Here is a 21,535-nt window from a genome sequence, read left to right on the forward strand (position 1 = left end):
GTGAGTATCAGGTACAGTTGTTGGATGAGTCAGGAGGAGGGAGAGCTCATGACAAGATGATTCAGTCTTCACAGAAGAAAAGGTGATCAAGCTGGACTTTGAAGGATGGATGGATGGGATTTAGAAAGTCCAGAGAGATAAGAAGGAAAGGAACACTTTGGGGACTTGGAGTGAGTTAGGCTTAAGTGTTAAGGGAGATTTGGTTTAAGTGTGGAGGCAGAGGGCAAATTGGAATAGTGAGGAGGGTATTGAACGTGGAGTCTGGAAATTCAGGGTTCAGGTCAGCTGTGTGACCCTGGGCAAGTCACTTAACCTTTTTTGTGATGTAAAATTATGGAGAGGCCTCTGGGTCCCTTCCAGGTCTAACACCATGATTTCATACGTCCTGGGAAGCAGAGATTACTCCCAAGATGTCATCTGAAGGTCATGTTTATTCTAGGATCTCCAGGCCCACAGCCAGGGACACACCTGCTCACTCATGCAAACAGGATACCAGAGGGCCTGGGCACACCTGCTTCACTACTCTCTCCTCTGCCCCCATCTTTGCCTAACCCTCTGAGCTCCACCCATGCAGACAGCTCCTTCTAAATCAGATTGTCTAAACACACCCAGGTGTGTTTTTATAGTTAGTCACAAGGAAGTTGAAAGTCCAACCCAACAAGGCCCTGTGGATATTGACCTGGAACTAGAGTCAGGAAGAAGTGAATTCAAATCCAGTCTCAGAGGCTGCCTGTGTAACCTTGGACAAGCCACTTCACCTGTCAGCCTCAGTTTCCTCATGTGTAAAAATGAGAAGGCTTGTAACCCTAAGTCTATACTCCTATATTTTTACTACCCAGTATCACAGATGTTGATTGGGCTTCTTTATCTCCAGAGCCTTCAGTCTTTCACAGTATCTGACATTTCTAACCATCATTTCTTACACGACTTCTGAAGGAATTTACTAATATAGTACGCATTGCTATCTGGGAAGCTGATTCACTTACAACCTAGTTGATAAGTAGGCATTAGGGAGAATGTGGTCCCAGATAGGACAGAGGCTTCCTGGAAGACAAATCACCCAGGGAAGCTGGACATCAACCTTGCCCAAAAGCAGTAGTTTAGAATGAGGCACTTTAGGTACATCTGGCCCTTCTGACACTACTTGGGAGACCTTCAGTGAGTCCACCTTTCCATGTCTTAGTTTACTCATCTGTAAAATGAGAGGGATGGACCAGATGCCCTCTAAAATTCCTACAAATTCTAAATTTATGACTCTCTAAGGCCAGGGTTCTTGACTCTGGGTCCATGAACTCAGTTTCTTTTTATTTTGTTTTTTTTTTTTTATTGTGACACTTGTATTTGCAAATAATCAGTTATCTTCGTAATCATATGTGTTTTATTTGATTCATTTTAAAATGTGAGTCTGAGAAGGGGTCCAAAGGCTTTGCCAGCCTTCCAAAGGGGTCTCTGACCCCAAACAGGTTGGGAGCCCCTGCTCTAAGATGTCTTTGAGTTCTACAAAAGGCTTGGCTACTAAAAGCTCTGTGGCCTTGGCTGGTTCTTTGCCACCCTCACTCCCCCACCCTCCAGAACTCAATTTCCTCTTCTGTAAAATGAGAAGGTGGGCCAGTTCTCTTCTGCCTCAAAGTTCCTTGGACTCTTTTCTTTTCTCTTGTTTCCAGGGGACCGTACTGTCGACCAACTTGATTGCCTTGCACAGGGACCCCAAGGAGTGGGCTACCCCAGAAACCTTTAACCCGGAACATTTTCTGGAGAATGGACAATTTAAGAAGAAAGAGGCCTTTCTGCCTTTCTCAATAGGTGAGCCACACTCAGTAGGAGGGGAGCCCCCAGCCCAAGGGGCACCAACCTTTTTAACATTAAGAAACTTTGCAGACTCTACTTCATGAAACCCACAATATATGATGGTGAATATACTAGTCACATTCATTGATTGGGAAAGTCTATCACAATACAATTTTAAATAGCAGACCTTTAGATAGCTTTTTAGAGTCTACAAGACAAGTAACAGCCCTTTAGAGTTTCACAGCCACCGCATGAGGTAGGTAGTACAGGTGCTCATTTTACAGATGAAGAAACTAAACCTCCAGGAGGTTAAGTGATCCACCCACAGTCACACAGCTTGGAAGGGTCCCAGATGAAATCAACCCCAAGTCCCTTCATTCTGTTCATAAGGTGCAATGGACTCAGCAAATCTCCCAAGTGCATCTGTATCTTTTCACCACAAGATCACCTGCAGCCGTTTGAATGTAAAGCCAATAACCCAGTGTGCAAGGGGCATGGCAGATGTCTGACCCTGGGCTGTCCAAGGAGACAGAGGGCTGGTTTATGTTTTTCAAAGAACAGCTATGCGGTTGAAGTTTCACCCCCAGTTCTGGTTTTGCCTGATGGTTTTCCAGACCCTTTGCAAGGACCCCAGAACTCCCCCAGACCTCACCTCTACCCACAAGCTCTGGGACTCTTCCCCCTTGGTATCCTTTGGGGACCCTACTTAAACTTCTTAGGTCTCAGTTTCCTCATCTGTACCATGAAGAGATTGGACTAGATGGTCAATAAGGCTCCTTATGGTTCTGAAGCCTTGACCCAAGAATCCCAGGAATTCAGCGCCAGAGGACCTGAGTGTTAATTGTGCCTCTTCTTAGTTGTGTGACTTGCATTGACTCAGCCCCTCTCTGGGCCTGATTTTTTATCTCTAATAAATGAGGGCTTGGGGTAGGTGGCCTGGAAGGTCCCAGCACCTTCAAATCCATGATGTTCTTATCCAAAGTAAATGCATAGGTATTTCAGTAAGGAGAAAGCCCTTACACCTGGAGGCAGCCTCAGAGCTGAGCCTTGATGGAAGGTGGGGGTTCTAAGGGCAGGAGGGAGGAGAAGGTGCCGACTAGTCTGGGGAAGCGGCCTGTGCAGAGGGAGGGAGATGGGAGTCCTAACAAGCAGGGCGGCCTCATTCAGGCAACGTGGTCAGTTGTCAGGCATGTCATTTGGGGGAGCCCTTCCTTCAGGGCTAGTTCTCCATGACTCTTGAGGCATCAAATCCTGTTTACTTCTTTCACTTACAAACTTACATTAGTTAAAAATTTATTTGAAAAATTACCAAATTGTTAAAATCATTTAAAAATAAATAAATTTCATTAATTTTAATGTTTAAATTTTAATATTTAATTTTAAATATCAAACTATATTAAAATTTATATATACATAATATATACAACACTTTACAGCTTTGAAAGTGTTCTCATCCCTCTGGGGACTACGTCTCATCATCCTTCACCTGGATCACTGCAATAGGCTCCTAAGTGATCTCATCTCATCTCTCCCCAAACCAACCTATCCTCCACCCTGCTGCCACAATGATTTTCCTAAAATGTAGGTCTGACCACATTATGTCCTGCCCTCACTCCCACTCAGTGAGCTCCAGGGGCTCCCTATTGCCCCTAGGATCAAATATTAACTGCTCTGAGATTGAATGCTCTTCATAAACTGACCTCATCTTGCCTTTCTCCTCCACTGTCTTACTCCTCCTGGCGTGGGTACTATTCTGTCCACACCACACTCTTATCCAGGGGTGGGAAACCTGTGGCCATGAGGTCACATGTGGCCCTCTAGGTCCTTAAGTGAGGCCCTTTGATTCCAAACTTCACAGAACAAATCCCCTTAATAAAAAGGATCTGCTCTGTAAAACATGGACTCAGCCCAAAGGCTGCCCCCGAGGACCTAGAGGGCCACATGTGGCCTCGAGGCTGCAGGGTCCCCACCCTAGGTCTTATCTCTTGATTCCACACCTTGGCACTGGCTGGAATGCCGTCCCTCCTCACTTTCACCTCTTGGGATCTCTGGCTGCCTCCAAGATCCGATCCTTCCTGGTCCCTCGGCTCTGTGTGTATCTCCTGTGTACCTCTTCTGAATGTGGTCTTCCCTTTCTCATTAGAATGTATGCTCCTTGAGGGCTGGAATCCTTTTTGCTTCCTCCTTTTATCTCCAGTACTCAGCTCAGTGCCTGGCATACAGTGAGTGCTTGATAGACATCGAGGCAGCTGGGTGGTACAGGGGGTAGAGAGCTGGGCTTGCAGTCAGGGAGACCTGAGTTCAGATTTGGCCTCCGACACTTAACCTCTGTTTGCTTCAAGTTCCTCATCTGTAAAATGGGGATAATGACAGCAGGGACCTCCCAGTGTTGTTGTGAGGATTAAGCCGGATGATGCTTTTAAAGGGTTCTGTCAACTTTAAAGCTCTCCATGAGTGTTAACTATTATTATTGTTAGGCTCACCTGGCGGTGATAATGTTAAATGACTAGAGTATTTTGTGAACCTGAAATCACCAGAGATAAGTTATCTTCTGTTATTCTGGAAGATCTTGTGTCTGCTACTAAAAGGGGGAGGGGAGGACATGACCATATCGCTTAACTTCCCTGAGACTCAGTTTCCAAATCTGTAAATTAAGAGGGCTGGAATAGATGGCTTTCTGAGGTCCCTTTGAACTCTCAACCTCTGACCCTCCGATCCTCTTGGCTCTAAGGCCTGCCCTCTCTCCATTTGGATATGAGTTTACATCTCTTTTCTTCCATATCCTAAAAGGACAGCAGAGGGAGCGGAGCTGCTTTCCTGTCATTTGTCAGAGAAACCATAACAGACTAGGGCTGGAACATCAGGGGTATTGAAAAGTCACAGGATCATTCAGTTAACCCATCACTTGTTTCCCTGATACTAAACAGCTGGTTTGGCCAGCTGTTGTCATGGCACTGAGGGTTGTCGCACAGCCTCAGTCCCTTGACAGCCAGACTGGCCCCTTCTCCCATCACAAATAACACGAGCTTCCTGAGAGTGGAATCCTGGAGAAGGAAGCAAGGACAGCTCCTTTGTGCCTTTGGAAAAGGTGGTCAGATGTTGAGGGCTTGCTTACACAGCTAATAGGGTCTGTTCAGTTCTGTCTCCTTCCTCCTAAACCTCCTGTTCCTGGGAGCTGATAGCTTCAAGTCAAGCTGGCTCTGAGATAGCGGACCCACTGCCCCTGACTGTCCATCTTCCTTGGCAGGATCTGCCAAAGACAGGTTGGAAGTTTCTCTACTGCTCAAGTCTTAGAAAGCGGCTTTGGGCCCTGAGAGCCTGTGACTTGCCCCAAATCACACAGCTGGTGAGTGTGAGAGGCAAGACCCAAGCTGGACTTTCTGAACCCAGGATCAGAGGTTTTTCTATGAGGCTGATGAGAGCAGATCGGTACTATAAGGCTCACAAAGGCCGGATCTACATTATCCCTTTCAGTCTTCACAGCACCCTAGTGAAGCACATGCCAAACTGTTTGCATTTGACAGATAATAACATTAGTTGAAGTCACAGTCATAGTAGCAGTAAGTAATAATTATATAATAGTCCTGTAAGGTTTGCAAAGGCCTTTCATCTTTATGTTGTGAGTTAGGTGATATCAATATCCCCATTTTACAGGAGAAAACTGAGGCTATGAGCAGTTAGATTACTTGCCCAGGGTCACTCAGCTTCCAAGTGTCTGTGGCAGGATTTGAACTGAGTTCTTCCTGACTCTCCAATTCACCTGCCTGGTTTAAATTCAGAGAACAGCCAGTTTTCCTAAGGCTACACAGAAGCAGAATCTTAGATCCACAGTTGGAAGGATACTTGGAGGCCACATCGTCCAACTCCATCATGTCACAGATGAGGCAACTTGGGCCCCCTCAGGTTGTGACTTGTCCAAAGCCACCCTGGTGAGAGGCACCCAAGGTAGGATCTGAAGCCAGGTCCTCTGCCTACAGATGCAGTATTTCAACTGTACTAAGTCTCTGAGGTTGGCAGCAGCATGGCATAGTAGATGTGGTGTCTGAAATGGAGCAAGGAAGAGGGGTTCAAATTCCATCTATTATTAGCATTGTGGCTGTTGGACAAGTCACTGGATAGCCTTAAGGTTCATCCCAGTGCTGGGATACAGACCCAGGCCCTGGGGACTTCCTACCCCACTCACTGCCTGTGCTGAGCATGAATGGATTGACTCCTTTCTTGTCTCCTTGCCTTTCAGGAAAGAGGGCCTGCCTGGGGGAACAGCTGGCTCGGGCTGAGCTCTTCCTCTTCTTCACTTGCCTGCTCCAGAAATTCACATTCCAGGCTCCCCCAAACACCCAGCTGAACCTGGATGTCCGATTTGGGCTAACCTTCTCTCCTGCCTCCTACCAAATCTGCGCCCTCCCTCGAGTGATATAGGCCAAGCCAGGCCTGTAGGGTGGTCTGCCGCTTAAGTGGAGAAAGGGACAGAAGTCAAGGAGGAGAGAAGACAGAGACAAAGGGAAGCTATCTGCGGCCCGATTTGAAGTTTACTGCTGTGAAAAGGGAGAGGTATTAATGCCATCTGAAGAAAGCATGAGGAGTCCTTATTGTACTTGGAATCCAAGGACCTGATTCAAATCCCAGTCCTGGCACTTACTAGTTGGGTGACCTTGGGCAAGTCACTTGAACTTCTGCCTCAGTTTCTACAGATGTATGAGGAAGAGGATCTCTAAGTCCTCTCCATCTCTAAATCTAAAATGTTGTGATGCCATGAACAGAGGACCAGTGCTTTACTACCCCTTTTACAGTGGGCCAGATTTTTGTTTGTTTGCTCAGTTAATTATTTGTTTCTCTCCTGCTCTCATAAACCATGCAATGGGTGTGATTTTAGGGGAGAGCTCAAAGAGCTCACATTAATTACAGGAGCCATTCACAGGCTGATGAGGACAATCCTTAGAGATCCTTATAGATTGTAAACTCCTTGTGGGCAGAGATTGTTTTGTCTTTGGATCTACAGCATCCAGCCCAGTGCCCAATATGGGGAAAAAAAACCAAGAAATATTGCTGATTGTTTCATCTTTAACCCACTCACTTTCATAGTCATTATTTCCTTTGACTTTCACAGTGTGAAATATTAATACATCCAATGACGAGCTGGGTTCTTCATTCCTATTAAAAACCTTGTTATAGAAGATAGATCATAATCACTTCACTTTTAATTACAGTCACTAATATAAGTATACATAAATACATAATTAATTAATTAATTGCAGGAGCTAGGAATACCCACACATTGAGCATTGCTAATGTCTTAAAGTTCTATGTTACTGTAAAGGTTCCCTGTTCTTTTCAGAGATGCTTACACAAGACAGATTTCCCTGCTGATAATGGAAAGTTTTGCAATACCCCAGTCAACCAGAAAGATGTAAGTGCAGATGTGAATCAGTGTGATCAATGTTCCTCACTTATCACTTATGCTTCTCTTTCTAATGTTCCTCCATTATACCTATAAATATTGTCTGTGAGTTCACCATGAGGTCCTTGTACCAAATGAGGTGGTCTCAGACCCATTTGATTGGCTAATTGCTAGCCATTGCTAATAAACCAATCATGTCTGGAACTCAGCTTCAGTTTCTCTTATTTGCAAATTCTAATCATGACAAAGCAACACCCAGTTTACAGATGGAGAAATGAAAAGGAGTTTACTAAATCAAAGTCTTAAAATGAAAAAAAAAATCCCGAGAAAAGGAATCGATAGTAATCTCTGCCAGTCTTTAGAGGAAGAGCCAGTGATCCCATTCCAAAGTGACTTCCTATTTTTCTGAATAACTTTTCAGTTCACTTCAGTTCAGTGAATTGAGGTCAATTGTACAGGCATTATTAAGTACCCACTGTTTGCCAAACACTGGGAAAGCTGCTGGGGATTGAGCATCAAAATAAGAAATGGGGAACAGGCCGTGAGTTTGTTCCGCTGCCCAGACAGTCGTCCACAGAATGAGGTCTGTCTCCTAGATGATCATTTGGGATATGGAAAGAAAATATTGGGACTTTGATTTATCTTTATTTTCGCTTAAGTTTTAAAAAGGAATCAAGTTCTCCAATATTTAATGTATGAGTTTATTCTGAGATGCAACCTCCTCTCTTGGTACACAAGCCGTGCTTAGGAAAGAGCTGGAATCACACCACACGGAGGGAGCGGACGCTCAAGCTATCATAGGCTCATGTGGTCTTGGTATTACTCATTTTATCAATGAATCGAGGCTATATTAAGCACCGATGACTGCGCTAAATGCTGTTAAAGATTCCCCTGAGCTTGTCTCTCTGAGTTGCATGTTTTCCAGTAACACTGGGCCCAGAGTATGCAGGAGGCCCTGGACGTGTCAACAATGAAGTCCCCTGAGCTGACATGCTTGTATCTCAAGCCAGAATCCCTGTGTGTCCTTGGGAGTCAAGGCAGGTGCCAGCCAGTCTGCTCTAGGCTGAGAAACTGCTTGTGCCTCTGGGAGCCTCAAAGACAAGCAGAGTCCTATCTCCATGGCCTAGCAATGTCCAAGGGACAGAATGCTGCTTTTGCCATTGCCTGGCTCCTCTTCTTTGGGGGGAGGGGCTGAACCTCCCACACCTTTACTGTACCTTTCCCCCTCCTGGGCCACGCCTCTTCAGCTGGAGACTTTGGCTTCCTCCTCCTCCCTTCATTGAACTGTCTTGAACACGCATACTTCTGTATGGATCGTACATTCTTTTGGTTCTACAAGTATGGTCATTTCTCTTGTAATGAATCTAGTTGCAGTCAACATCTCATGGATTTATAATTTTGTTTTTGGTTAACAGTAAATGGTGACAGTGGTGGGATATGAGGAGAGAAAGTGACTCAGACTCCCCAGAGGCTTCAGATTCAGGGTTAGGTACTAGTAAGGTTTTGTCTGCTTGTTTTTTATTTTTTTAATGGTGCCCCCTGCATCAGAGCTCTGGTTTGGGGAGTTTCACTTTTCCACTCATATTTCAGATGCTCCTATTTTCGTTGAGTTTCTTATTACGGAAGAAATTAAGTTGTCTGCAGCTGTGGGTAGAAAAGTAAAACTGTCCCCATCCAAGGGTATCCTAGCTGAAGAGATTTGAAAGTGGAATATGGATAATTGAGCTGAAGGATAATGGTTATCCAAGGACAAGATTGGGTCTGGTGGTCACTAGCTTAAAGACTGTGCTAAAGAGAGCCATGGGAGGAGCTCTCTTTTCTGAGGTTGTTTGGCCCAAGGGGCGGCCAAGGAGAGCTAGGTTTTAGGACACTGGGTCTACAGGTGGCCAGTAGAAGAAAGTTGAAGAAAGCTTGATAAACTTAAGATCTCTGGTTCTCATGGATGTCTGATTGATAAAATTATACATATGAGTGCGTATGTATATATGTATATAAGTGTGTGTGTGTATATATGTATATGTATGTATATATATTTGTGTGTGTGTAAAATAAGATCCTTATATGATCAGTTTTCCTAAAGGAAAGTAGTTTTATGGAATATTTGTATTACATCAATGGAAAAGTCCATTTTAATTTGAGCTTATTATTTAATGTGAAAATGACATCTGATCATAACACATGTCCTGTTGTATAAACGTGTTATAAACAATTTGATTTGCACTGCTTTGAAATTGATTACTCAAGCGTCATCTCAAGTCTTTTGCTATAATTAAAGTTGTAAGATTAATTAAATCTTGTAAATTCATTTGTGTATCATACGTCATCTTCTTATAAAAAATGTTCTATAATCCTACATTATCTGAGGATTAAAATCCTTATTTGTTGCTGTTCTTCCCAAAGGTAGAGGGAGAGGGGTGAAATTGAATAAATGAATTGAATGAGAATTCTTTTAAATTAAGTAATATTTAAAATTGGAATTCTATAATAATACTTGGTAAAAATTGTAAAGTAAAATAATTTAGTAAAATTTGGGGGAAATAGGATTTTATACATATATATTATATACAATTTTATATATATGATCTTATTTCCTCAAAATGGTAATTAAATCATTTTATTTACAATTTTTACCAATTATTAAAGATTCCAAATTTAAATAGAAATAAATGTATATACAAATATATTGTATAATTTGAAAGATTTTGAGAGTTCTTGTCTTCTAAGGTATTTAAAATGCTTAGTTTATAGTTGGATGTCTTACATATATAATGTAGCAGTAGATCTTTGGGCTGTTGTTAACAGTTTTTCGGGACTGGCAAAGAGTTTAGATAAAGATAGAAATAGCATGGGCATTCATACCCTAAATTCTCTGAAGTTTCAGGTGAACTATGGGTTCCAATTTGATGTCCCCCTTATAGCTCTATTCTTAATAGGATCAGAACTATAAAAAGGTTTAAGCTTTCTTTCACAACATGAATTAGTTATTGGAGAAGTAAATTTTGAAAGTTTGTGCAAACTTGTGTAGAGCTTTGTTTCCTAAGCAATTCTAGCAGGAACGTCCGAGGAACCTGTACAAGGAACTTGGAAGCAGAATGGAAAATACCATGTCCAAATCCAACATGGCGGCACAGTGGATAGAGCCCCAGGCTGTGGAGTCAAGGCAACCTGAATACAAATCCTGAATCAGTTTCTTGATATCCGTATGACCCCAGGACAGTCACTTCACCTCTGTTTGCCTCAGTTTCCTATAGGTAAAATGGAAATAATAATAGCACCTACCTCTCAGGGATATTGTGGGGATCAAATGAGACAAAATAGGGAAAGAGCTTTATAACCCATAGTGATGTCATGTTATGAATGCTACTGTGACCATGCTGTTGCACCTCTCTTCACTTGGCTCACTCTTGAGAACCTTCCAATTTGGAACTCAATGATTGGAGTGTCTTGCCCTCTTTCTATTGAGACTAAGCTAAAGCTATTTCCAAAGCCCAAGCTGTGTCCTGGGAGGGTTTGTTCTTATTTTTAGCAGCCTTATGAATATGAGCTTGGTCATTCGTCCCCAAAAGTGCAATGACTATCTCCACCCCCAATTCCAGTTAATTAGCCATTCTGATGATTCTTTTTCATTGTGACTGAAGTTTGCCTTAAATGTTTTAAAGGAATGCCTTTATATACCCAGGACCAGTTCTGCCTACCTGATGACATTGCCAACAAATCAAGATTTCTCCCACGTTTTTTTTTTTAATTTTTTAAAGCAATCGGGGTTAAGTAACTTGCTCAAGGTTACACGGCCAGGTGTTTCTGGGTGGGTGCTAAGTGTCTGAGCCTGGATTCGATCCCCAGGTCATCCCAACACTGAAGCCGGTGCTCTTACTCGATGTGCTACCTGTCCACCCCTCTCCCACATGTTAATATGTTACCTTCCATCCATCCCACCCTTCTTTAATATAATCTTCCACAACACAAACATGGTCTTACCTGTGTCTGTTACCTTGGGTATATTGTCTATTGTCTCTAATACTGAGCTGGAGAATGTAGAAATAAGGAATATATGATTGTACTGGCATAAAAATAAGTCTCTGTCTTCCCTCGGATTTGAGGACAATCAGAGTGCTAGCAAGCATAGCCCAGAGGCTCAACCCACACTGGAAACTTCTCACTCATCTGGCTAATTGCCCCACCCAGGTAGAACCTAGAAGTCATTATCTGGTGCTCCCCAGCTGTAGCCACCAGCTCCCATTACAAGCACAGGCTCAAAGGCTTTAAAAAACAGAATAATGCTATTTGTGCAATAAAGAAGATAGGCAGGTTTTGCATCTGAATCTATAGAGAAACAAGAGACCTTCAGAGACCTGGTCAGAGATTCTCTGCCATCTAATAGGAAATTGGGACAGTCTCAGAGGGAAGGCACTAAGATTAAGGAAGACTGAATGGCTTCTGGCTTCCCTTTCCACCAAGAGAGTCCCATCTGCTTATACCTCACTCCCCTCCATGTACTCTGGGACAGTAACTCTGGGCTTCTTGAAGTTCCCTGAACATCTCATCCCTCCACCTCCTGACTCCAGGCATTTTCACTGGCTGTCCCCAGGCCTGGAAGTCTCTCCTTTCTCATCTCTATCTCCAGGGTTCCTTCTAGTCACAACAAAAGTCCCACCATCTGCTAGAAGCCTTTCCCAGACTTAGCACCTTCCCTCTGAGATCACCCCCAATCTATCCTGTATAAATCTTCTCTATATATCAATCAATCAACAAAAATTAAACCTCATTAGATTCTGAGCTTCTCACGAGCCTTTCTTTGTCTCCCTAGCTTAGCACAGTGCCTGGCCCACAGTGGGCACTTAAGAAATGCAGGCTCCAAAAAAACCTTTCTTCCAGTGCTGCTGACCTGTACTTGGAAGGTATAATGGATGGAATATTGGCTGTCATCATCACTGCTCTAAGCTCTGCTTTTCCCAGTTGTCCATCCCTCTTCTGGCAGATGGAGATAGTATACAGGCACAAAGTACTCTTTGGACATTAGATCAGTCCACAAGCATTTATGAAGCGCCTACTATATACCCGACAGGGCATTTTCATTGTTCTTTCCCACCCTGAAAGCACTGAATATGACTGGGCTACTTCAGCTTTCTGTTGCTTCACACCAAGGTGCACTCCTGGCCTCCTCAATCTCTGTGCACAGGGCCACTTCAGAGAGCTGTAGGGACTTGTTTTTTCCTCACTGTTCTCAAACAGGCTGTTGTTTTCTATTCCAGGTCAAGTCATGGCGAGCTGCTGGCTATTTCTCTCCCCTTTCCCCAGCTTTGGGGCATGATACTTTTGACTCACACCATCACCTGCCAACAGAGGCTTGGGGTTTGGAGGAATGCTAGGTCATCTTTCTACCTCCCATCATGCCCTGGGGGTGGCTGGGCTCAGTTATGCAAATTATCCCAGCCTGCTTCTTGAGTTTAAAGGCGGTAGGAAGGTGAGAGGCTGGATGAGAGCCTGCCCCAGGGAAAGGGCCTAGCAAGTAGAGGGAGAGGTAGTTTGAGCCCTTTCAAATAGACTGCATTTTGGGGGTTCCCCAACATTCCTGAGAAGCAGCCATCCAGCTTCTGAAGGCAGACCAGAATTTACAAACATTTTGAAGGGGTGCTTAGCACAGTGCCCAGCACAAGTCGGTGCTTAATAAATGTTTATTGCACTAATTTAATTGCAGGTCCAAGAAAATTCTGTGTCACTCATCATGCCTAATCCTTCTGATCTCTTCTCAGCCTTCAGTGATGGGGAACTCACCACCTCCTAAAGTGGTTCATTCCAATTTTTGAGAGTTCTAATTGTTAGGAAGCGTTGCCTCTAACTCTACAATCTGGAGAGCAAGGAGGATGCTGGAGTGCCTTGAGCCCACATCAGATGAGGACTGGACGAAGGCACTGGATGTTTAGGCTGAAGACTTAATGGGCACATGACAGGGCTGCCATACAGACAACGGATCAGACATTCTCTTTGACCCCAGAGGCCAGAACCAGGAGCAAAACAATGATGGTTGAATGTTGGGGAATAAAAAAGTTCTACTCATAAGAGCTTTCCTAGCATGCAATGGGCTCCCCCTTCTTGGAGACCTTCAGGCACAGGCTGGTGATCGTTTCTGTCAAATATCTTATAGCCAGGAATGTCTTCTGCAAAGAGGCTGGACTAAATGGCCACTCAGATTACGCATTTCTGTAACTCCTGCCTCTTGTTCCTAGTTTTAACAGCTGAGGCTGCAGAGAAAACATCTAATTCTTTGTTATGTGACAGCCCTTAAAAATTCACCCAGTTATCAAGAACCCTGATAAGCTTTCAGCTCCATCAATGGATCCTTAGATGGCAGAGTATGGAGTCACCTCATCCTCATGGGCACCTTTATCAATATCCTTCCTAAACTGTGGCATCCAGACCTGAACCCAATACTCAAGATATGGGCTATCTGGGCAAAGGACAGTAGGACAGGTGATGGGGACATTCACTGTTCCAGACACAAGTCCTTGTTGATGTCGCCACTAGCCCTAGTGTGGGAGCTCTTAAAGACTTAGCATCTGTGATTTTTTTTTTTAATTTTGATAGCTGAATTCCAACAACATTGGCTTCCTTTGTATTTAAAAAAAATTAAAAAGGAGGCAAAACCCATGACTCTGAGAAGAGATCCACTGGCTTCACCAGACTTTCCATGCAGCTGGAACAGCGTGACTGATGGGCCTCAGATACGGTGAGTCCCTAGATAGAGGACAAGGCTCTGAACTGTCAGAAAGTCAGCAATGGTTTATTGTGCACCCCTATATGCCAGGTAGGTATCATACCAAGAGTGGGGGATACATAGAAAAAGGCAGTCCCTGCCTTCAAGGAGCTCACAATCTAATGGACACACAAGCTATAGAGAGGGTGACTTGGTGGTAATCCCAGAAAGAAGGCCCCAGGATGGCTAGGAAAGGCCTGCTGTAGAAGGTAGGGCTTGGGCCATTTCAACTCCTTACCTGAAATGCTCTGGTCCCCCACCTCCAGCTCCCTTCAGGACTTGGCTGGACTGCACATTCTTTAGGCCTTTCCTGAGCCCTGGCAAAGAACGCCTCCTCCTTTCAGATCACCTTCACATTCTCTGCATATTGCTTAGATGGACTCCAGGATAAACACTGTCTCCCCCATTGGAATACACCATCCTTGAGGGCAGGGCCTGGGAATTTGTTTGTTTTTGCTTTTTATAGCTCTGGTAATTAGTACAGTGCTGGGCACATAGTCAATATAATAAGCATATAAATAATAAATATAATATGAATAATACAGTAAATAACGTAGTCAATATAATAAGCATATAAATAAGCACTTCTTGACCAACTGAAAAAGGCCAGGGAATCAGAAAGTTAGAAGGAAAGAGGAAGAGCATACTAGGTATGAGGGGCAGACAGGGCAAAGGCTTAAAGATAGGAGATCCAAGAGTTGGGAGGGACCTTCACTCAGACAGAAATAAGAATCCCCTTTACAATCAACCCTGCGGCTTCTGTGTGAAGACCAGAAGCAACTTGCCCTCTTATATATGTATGTGTGCATACACATACATAGGCATATATACATACATACACACACAGGGATATATCCATGTATGATTGTATATTGAGATTAAAATTTTATTGCTCCTATGTACAGTTAATTGATTTGATCCTATAACTGCCTAAGTCATGGCTTTTCATCTCTGAACTTAGTGCAGTAATTCAGCTGACTTACAATCAGTTCAGCTCTCCTGCCAGTCACTGTTCAATGTTTGCCTCAAGGAAATCTGCTATCCTTGGGGCATGGGGGGAGGATACCACCAAGCCATCCTTCAAGGATGTCTGCTTTGTTATTCCAACAAGTCTGGGCACTATCTCTAACCTTGCAGGTGGATTCAAGCAATGAACCCTTCTCAGGCAATGGGAAAGAAGGGGGCTGTTCTAGCCCCCATTCCTGAACTCCAACCATCATTGTTCTCTTCACCTCAGCTATGTAACTAACCACTAGGAAATCCCAAAGCAGTTTTCTCTTCCCTTTATCAGCCTTAATCCCAATTATCTTAAAATTACCTACCTGCTCAATCCCAATTATCCTTCCTTGGCATCTGCCTTTGGTCAAAACATCTGGCAACATTGGGCCCTTAAGACTTACTTCTTATACCTCAGATCCGCATATGCACAGGGGTTATTTCTCCACTTCTGACTGACAGAATTTTAGAGTTACAAAAGCCCAGGGAGGTGCTGACCTGTCCACAGCTCACTAGCCACGTGGTGGTATGGTTAGAACTAGGGTCTGGCCCTCTCCACAAGTAACTTCATGAGCTGGTCTTTTGTTTTGTTTTCACAAATCAACATAAACTTTGTGCACATAAGATTTGGGGAGTCCTGTATTATAACTTTTAAGCAGAAGCCTACAGTGAAGACTGGACACCTTGATCTCCCAGCCCTTCTGTTCTTGGGATCCAGAATCCCATCAGAAGCTTCTGTTTGATCTATTATTACCCAAGACCATATGACAACCGAAGGTGAAAGTTCTTGTGGAGAATTTGTTCAAACTTTCACTAAAATTTTACTGTCTTTTGTCCTACCACATTATAAGCAGATTCAGTATGTTTAAGGTATGAAAAGGAAAAGGCATTTTGCAAAGAGGGTGCAAACAAGGTAGGGCTTCTTGGCGGAGTTCCTGCCCCAAGAACAATCATGACCAAAAAAAAAAAGAGACAGACCCAAAGTCACTTTCATTGGTTTTTATGTAAATATAAAACAAACATTTTCAAAGAAGGGAAGAATAAAAAGTAGTGCAACATTGTTTCCAAACCGACTGAGGTGAATGTACACTGGAAAGTTAAAGGAGGCCACACACATCCTTGGAGTCCCCTGGGCGCTTACGTGCCACTGGAGAGGAGAGCGACAAAGGTGTCAGGGAAGCTGACCACCACACACTTCACTGTGGATCTGTCTGTCTGCTGGATAATAGGCGTGACGTCAAAGGGCATCCTGGCTACTCAGGAAAATGAATCAAGTATTGCTTCTGTTGTGTTCTAAACTGCGTCCAAGCAAAACTTCCCCACAGAAAAGAGGGAGGGCCTTCACGTACCTGTGACAGGTGAAATGTTACACAAAACTACACTGAGGTCAGGAAACTGTTGGTTTCCTTTTAAAAAAGGAAGCCGATGCCTTAGTGATCCCATAAATGATTTCACGGAAAGTTCAAGAGAAAATTCACAAGAAGGCAGACGTGTTTACATGCACACTCATTTCCATAAAGCAAGAAGCTTCTGACTAAACACAGTAGGATAAACTAAGAGAGAGATGAAAGGCGCATAATATTCACTTGCTGGAATGATTTTCTACTGGTTCAGAAGTGTTTTGTAAGTAGACAAAAGTAGCCTCAGATGAGGAAGAAATTTAACTGTTAGCATTCAACTTATCACAACATTAAACATGAGATGACAAAAAAAAATTAGCGGGATACCCCATTTAGATTTCCAGACAAAAGTTTAAGAGATATATGAATAATTTAAATCTGTACTAAATCATATGTTCAATAACCTTAATTATTCACTGGAAAAATAGAGTAAAATTCAAATATTTCTCAATATTATCAATAAATCTCAGATAAACTAAACATCATTGTCACAGTATATATACACATACATAATTGTACACAAATGCATACGTATGTATGTATGTACACCACCACATTTTGAAAGAGAAATAAATAAAAATCTCAGAATAGAGACTCCAAATGAAGGACTGATCCTGAATTGGTTTTATAGAAATATAAAATCACCACTAGAACAGTCCTTTTCTTTTCACATGGATAAATGTGGTGCATTTCTACTCCAAGGTAAACCCACCCCAGCTCCTAGAGAATATACACTCTGTAAAGAAATACACCAATCCTGGCTCATCATAAATCATTTCTAATGCTTTATCACCCACAGGGTGTCAATCTTCTTCAACCAACCAGGTCGGGTCCAGAAGTCTGGTCAGTCCTTGAACTTCCCCATTAGTATTACGAGCCATCGCAGTGAAGCCCTACCTCTCCCCTTCCTACGTGAATACATTTCTCCTCCAACTCTCACAACTCCGAATGTTGCTGTCATTGTTACTGTAAATGGACCTGGCCATGCCCCGTGCACAGACACAGTGGTGCTGTGACTGCAGCTGTTAAATTTCACTAGCTGCGGAACGAGGGCACCCAAATTCTATTTAGCACCTGACTGAGATTTTATGAAAAGTAGCAGGGCCAGCTAGAGGGAAAACTAATAAATCCCATTAAAAAAGCGAACTTCTGCTTTTGTTAAGTCTCATTTATAAATACGTATTCAACACTGAAGTGACAATCCTTCCTACTTACTTACTAGGATGTACTGCAATGTCACAGTTAGAAAGCTTTACACAGCATGCTAAAATATTCATACAGGCTTTTTCTCCATTTCTATAAAATCACAGACAAGCAGAGCTTACAAAGATACAAATACAAGCCAACCACATCATTGCACAGGTCAAAATCATCAAAAGCCCAGAGGTAGTCAACAGAAGTGGGCAGCCCTGCAGAAAGAAATGTGGCTGTACAAAGTGTGCTGACACGTGCTCACAAGGATCCAAGCCTGCACCGGACGAAGCGGTAAACTGGAGAAGCTTACTGGGACAGTCCCTAAACCAAAGGTCTAAACACATAATACTGCAGATAGAACAGCACTCGACATTTTGTAAAGAAACACTAGCAATAAATGGGTAACTAAGCATGAGACAGACAACATGTCCAAGGTTCAGACACCAAGAAGAGAGTTCTTGGAAAAGCCTTCAGAAGACAGAAATGCAGGGATCGGGTCTTAATGCTGGGGATCACTCATCTTCAATGTGCAGTAAGTAACCTGCCCTCATCATCACTCCACAATTCTCTGCCTGAGATGGGAGGAACCTGTTATCTAAACAGAGAACGGACGGTTGACCAACGCCCAGAGAAGGACTCGACACATATCGCCACAGAAGATGAAAAAAAATACATCCTTTAGCGATTATCCAAAATACACTGACAACTTTTGGCATTGGTGAATCAAATACCACCAAGTGGCTCCCTAGGGAATAAGCCAAATTAAAATCATTTCATGTGGCTTCCTAAAATAATGCCACCTTTTTAATCACAGAGGCAAAACGACTCCTTCAAGTCAGCTCTAAAAACTCCGGAATGTTTAGAAGCAATAAAGTATTTTGCCCTGCCAACTGACTCGTTAAAAATGGCTATGAATATATCACACTAAATCTTAGATTTTAGCTTATTTTCCAAGGATAAAATAACTTTTTAAAAGTCAGTTAAATTCCTGTCTAAAATTTCAACAAAATTGGGCAGGGCCTAATCCTAGGCATGGTCCCATTTATGAATAATAGCTGCCCAGAGAGATTCTGACCTCTTGAATATCTGAAAATGTTTCTTTTTAATCGTTTGCATTTATAGAAAAGCTATTGCAATTAAAAAAAATTTCCCAACAGGGGAATCATTTTTCAGTAAATACTAAAATCATCTCATCTAAGGACAGGGATAGAAAGATTAAATTGAGTAAGTACTGGTATAGCTGAAACGGCACACCAACCCACCCAAACAAGATTTCCTGTTTGTTGTGCTCGCCTCAGTGATTTTTATCTTGTAGGATAAAAAGGAGTTAGCATTTTTTCAAATTATAAGTTTCCAATGATGCCTAATCATTGTTACCAGGCTAAATGGACATCTTACACTTAAACATACACTGCCAATTTGTAATTCTAAACACTGTACTCTGAAGACAAATATAATTCTTTGAGATATGTGCTTTCTGAAAGATTTCAATTCCTCATTTCTGACCATCTGAAAAGAGGGGTGCAGCTGCTACGACTGCTTTACAGAAATCCATTTCAGTGATTTTCTTCCTGATGAGCAGATCTGCATCGGGCCAGCACCATGACTGGCTCTTTATAATCCACAAGGACTGTGGAAGCTACAAACGGGTTAAGGGCACTTAAGGGTTTATGTTTCTTTTGGAGTTTAATCAGATGTTGCAGCAGGTACTTTAACAGAGAGATTTCTTCGAGCATTGGTGATGTGCCGTTGCTGTGCGAGGAAGGAGCGTGCAGGAGGGCAGGCACCAGAATCCTTGCAGGCATCGCTGCCTCCAGTCAGTCTGGATTCCATCCCCAGCTTCTGGAAAGCGAGACTCTAGAGAAGAGAAAACAACATTGAAAGCATCCACGGAAGATGGCGGCTGACAAGGTGAGGACGGCCAGGACAAGCCATAATAACCACCCTGCCTGGTGGGAGAGTGATTTCTAAACCCCTCCCACAGATAGACTTTGGGCTCTCTGGGGCCCAGATAGATACAGTCTGTCAGACATTCATTCCACCAACACTGACTAGTCATCTATAGGCATAAGCAACTGCCCCACCGCTCTCCATATGCGTCCCTGTTCCCCAGGTCGGAGACGACTCTTCCCCACCCCTGCCTGTGTCAAGGCTGAGATGCTGCCATTTTCGTGTTTCCTGAGCATTCCCAAAATGACTTCTCCCTCATGCGATCTCAAAGCACTCTAGACTTTAACACACTTTGTCTAAGGGGCAGGACATGTCTTTTGTGCTCTTTGGCATAGTGCCCAGCATATGAGGCACTCAGCCAATTCCCAAAGCCACCTCTCCCCAATATCCACACATTAAACCTCCTACTGCCTCTGGAGTTCAAAGAAAACCAGTGAACTCACTCTCTGCCTGAGAGTGGCACCAGCTGTCCCCCACACCACGGAGGATTCACATCAGTGGCTGCCAAGCTTGCCAGGCATTTTACATGCATGGTTCACTGGGTCTTGTTGATGATGACAAGGTGCAGACCGCTCCCTCTCTGTGGCAGAATTCTAGCTCAGGCCGTGGGGGCCAAGGCCAGGATCCTTCTGATGCTCTTCCACTCTCTAAAGGCAGCTGCCAGGATCTCCTGACTTCCAGGCTAAGCTGGGCCAGAAGCAGGGCCCTCGCTCCCCACGCCTCTTTCTGTTCTCCGTACAGACAGCACCGCTCAGTCTCTCCTGCTCTTTCTCCCACATTCTGCATGTGGCCTTCATCAATCTGGGGCAGTCACCAATGCCGTGAGTCCATACTGTTCTCTGGAGAGGCCTCCCCCTCAACCTCATCATACATGTTCTCTTACATAGGGATTCCCCAAACCTCCTGCCCTTCCTGAGTTAACCCCTGCCCAGAACATTTTAGGCTTTCCTCAGATGGATTCCCTAATTGCAAGGAGCCATGCTCTCCCAAAATCAAAGAAGCATGTACGCAGGGACTGGCTTCTCTGCCATCACAGAGTCTAGAAAAGAGAAGATGTTTTCCTTGTTGGTGAGAATCAGATCCAGTACAGATGTTTTCCTGGTACTTTATTTGAAGAATGCAATGTCATAATGATAATTAAGACAAAAGGGCAAAGGATGTGAACAATGCTCAAAAGAACTGAAAACTATTAATAACTACATGAAAAAATGCTCCAGATCACTACGAAGAAGGCAAACGCGAATCACAACAGCAGAGGTTTCCCTTCAGACCCTTTCTTGTCGATGCCATGGAGGCCTGTGGGAAGATGGGCACACTGCAGCAATGCTGGTGTAGCTGGAAATCAATACAACCTGCTTTGGAGCAAGTGGGCATTATACAAATGATGTGACTAGAACATCCATAGCCTGTAACCTAAACGTTTCATTCCGGGGCTCACACTGCACAGAAGCCACTGAAAAGAAGCAAGCCACATACACCAAGATACTTCTATAAGCCCTTTGTCTTATGGCAAAAGATTGGAAACCCAGTAGGCGTCCACTGAGTGCAGACACGACGATAATGATGAGTGTCACAAATACAGAAAAGCATGGAAAGCGCTACATGAACTGACAGAAAGCAAAGTCAGCAGAACCAAGAAAACAATATACATGAATACAACCAAACAAATGGAAAGAACCGCCACCACCAAACACAGCAAGACAAACGGAATCCTGAAAATGTATAAAGACTGAGACTGGCTTGAAAGGAGAGCTATGAGAAAATGCCCTATCCCACATGTTGCAGAGGAGAGAGATCCATAAGTATGGCATACATTTTCACACTTTTTCAAAGTATTAATCAGGTATGCTGATTTTTTTCCTTTTTTTGGCCTTTAAAAATATACTATTTGTTATATGGGATACCTCTCTAGGAAGAGGATCCTAAGAGAAAATTCTGACAATGTAAAAAAATAAATAGACAAAAAATCAATAGAAATGGATTATTTTTAAAGAAATTCTCATTAAGGCAAATAAAAAAGCTATTAGGTCGGTCCTCACTGTCAAATTTAATTTG

At 43.3% G+C, this 21,535-nt stretch overlaps 2 protein-coding genes across 2 annotated transcripts in view; one reads left to right on the forward strand and one right to left on the reverse strand.

Moving 5' to 3' along the window:
* LOC138165290 (cytochrome P450 2J2-like) overlaps positions 1-9,407 on the forward strand; it is a 38,473-nt gene extending 29,066 nt beyond the window's left edge. The window contains exons 8-9 of the mRNA XM_069093458.1: positions 1,665-1,803; positions 6,026-9,407. Of these exons, the coding sequence (XP_068949559.1) occupies positions 1,665-1,803; positions 6,026-6,207 (321 nt within the window). The 3' untranslated portion in view covers positions 6,208-9,407. The remainder of the gene's footprint in view (positions 1-1,664; positions 1,804-6,025) is intronic.
* A 6,513-nt stretch (positions 9,408-15,920) lies between these two features.
* Positions 15,921-21,535, reverse strand: part of LOC138165295 (protein Hook homolog 1) — a 52,603-nt gene continuing 46,988 nt past the window's right edge. Inside the window, exon 22 of the mRNA XM_069093463.1 lies at positions 15,921-19,387. Coding sequence (XP_068949564.1) covers positions 19,217-19,387 — 171 coding nt within the window. The 3' untranslated portion in view covers positions 15,921-19,216. The remainder of the gene's footprint in view (positions 19,388-21,535) is intronic.

The sequence above is a fragment of the Petaurus breviceps genome, unplaced genomic scaffold (assembly GCF_028583685.1).
Source record: "Petaurus breviceps papuanus isolate PSGF00001 unplaced genomic scaffold, PetGlider_PUasm1.0 208, whole genome shotgun sequence".
Classification (NCBI taxonomy): Eukaryota; Metazoa; Chordata; class Mammalia; order Diprotodontia; family Petauridae; genus Petaurus; species Petaurus breviceps.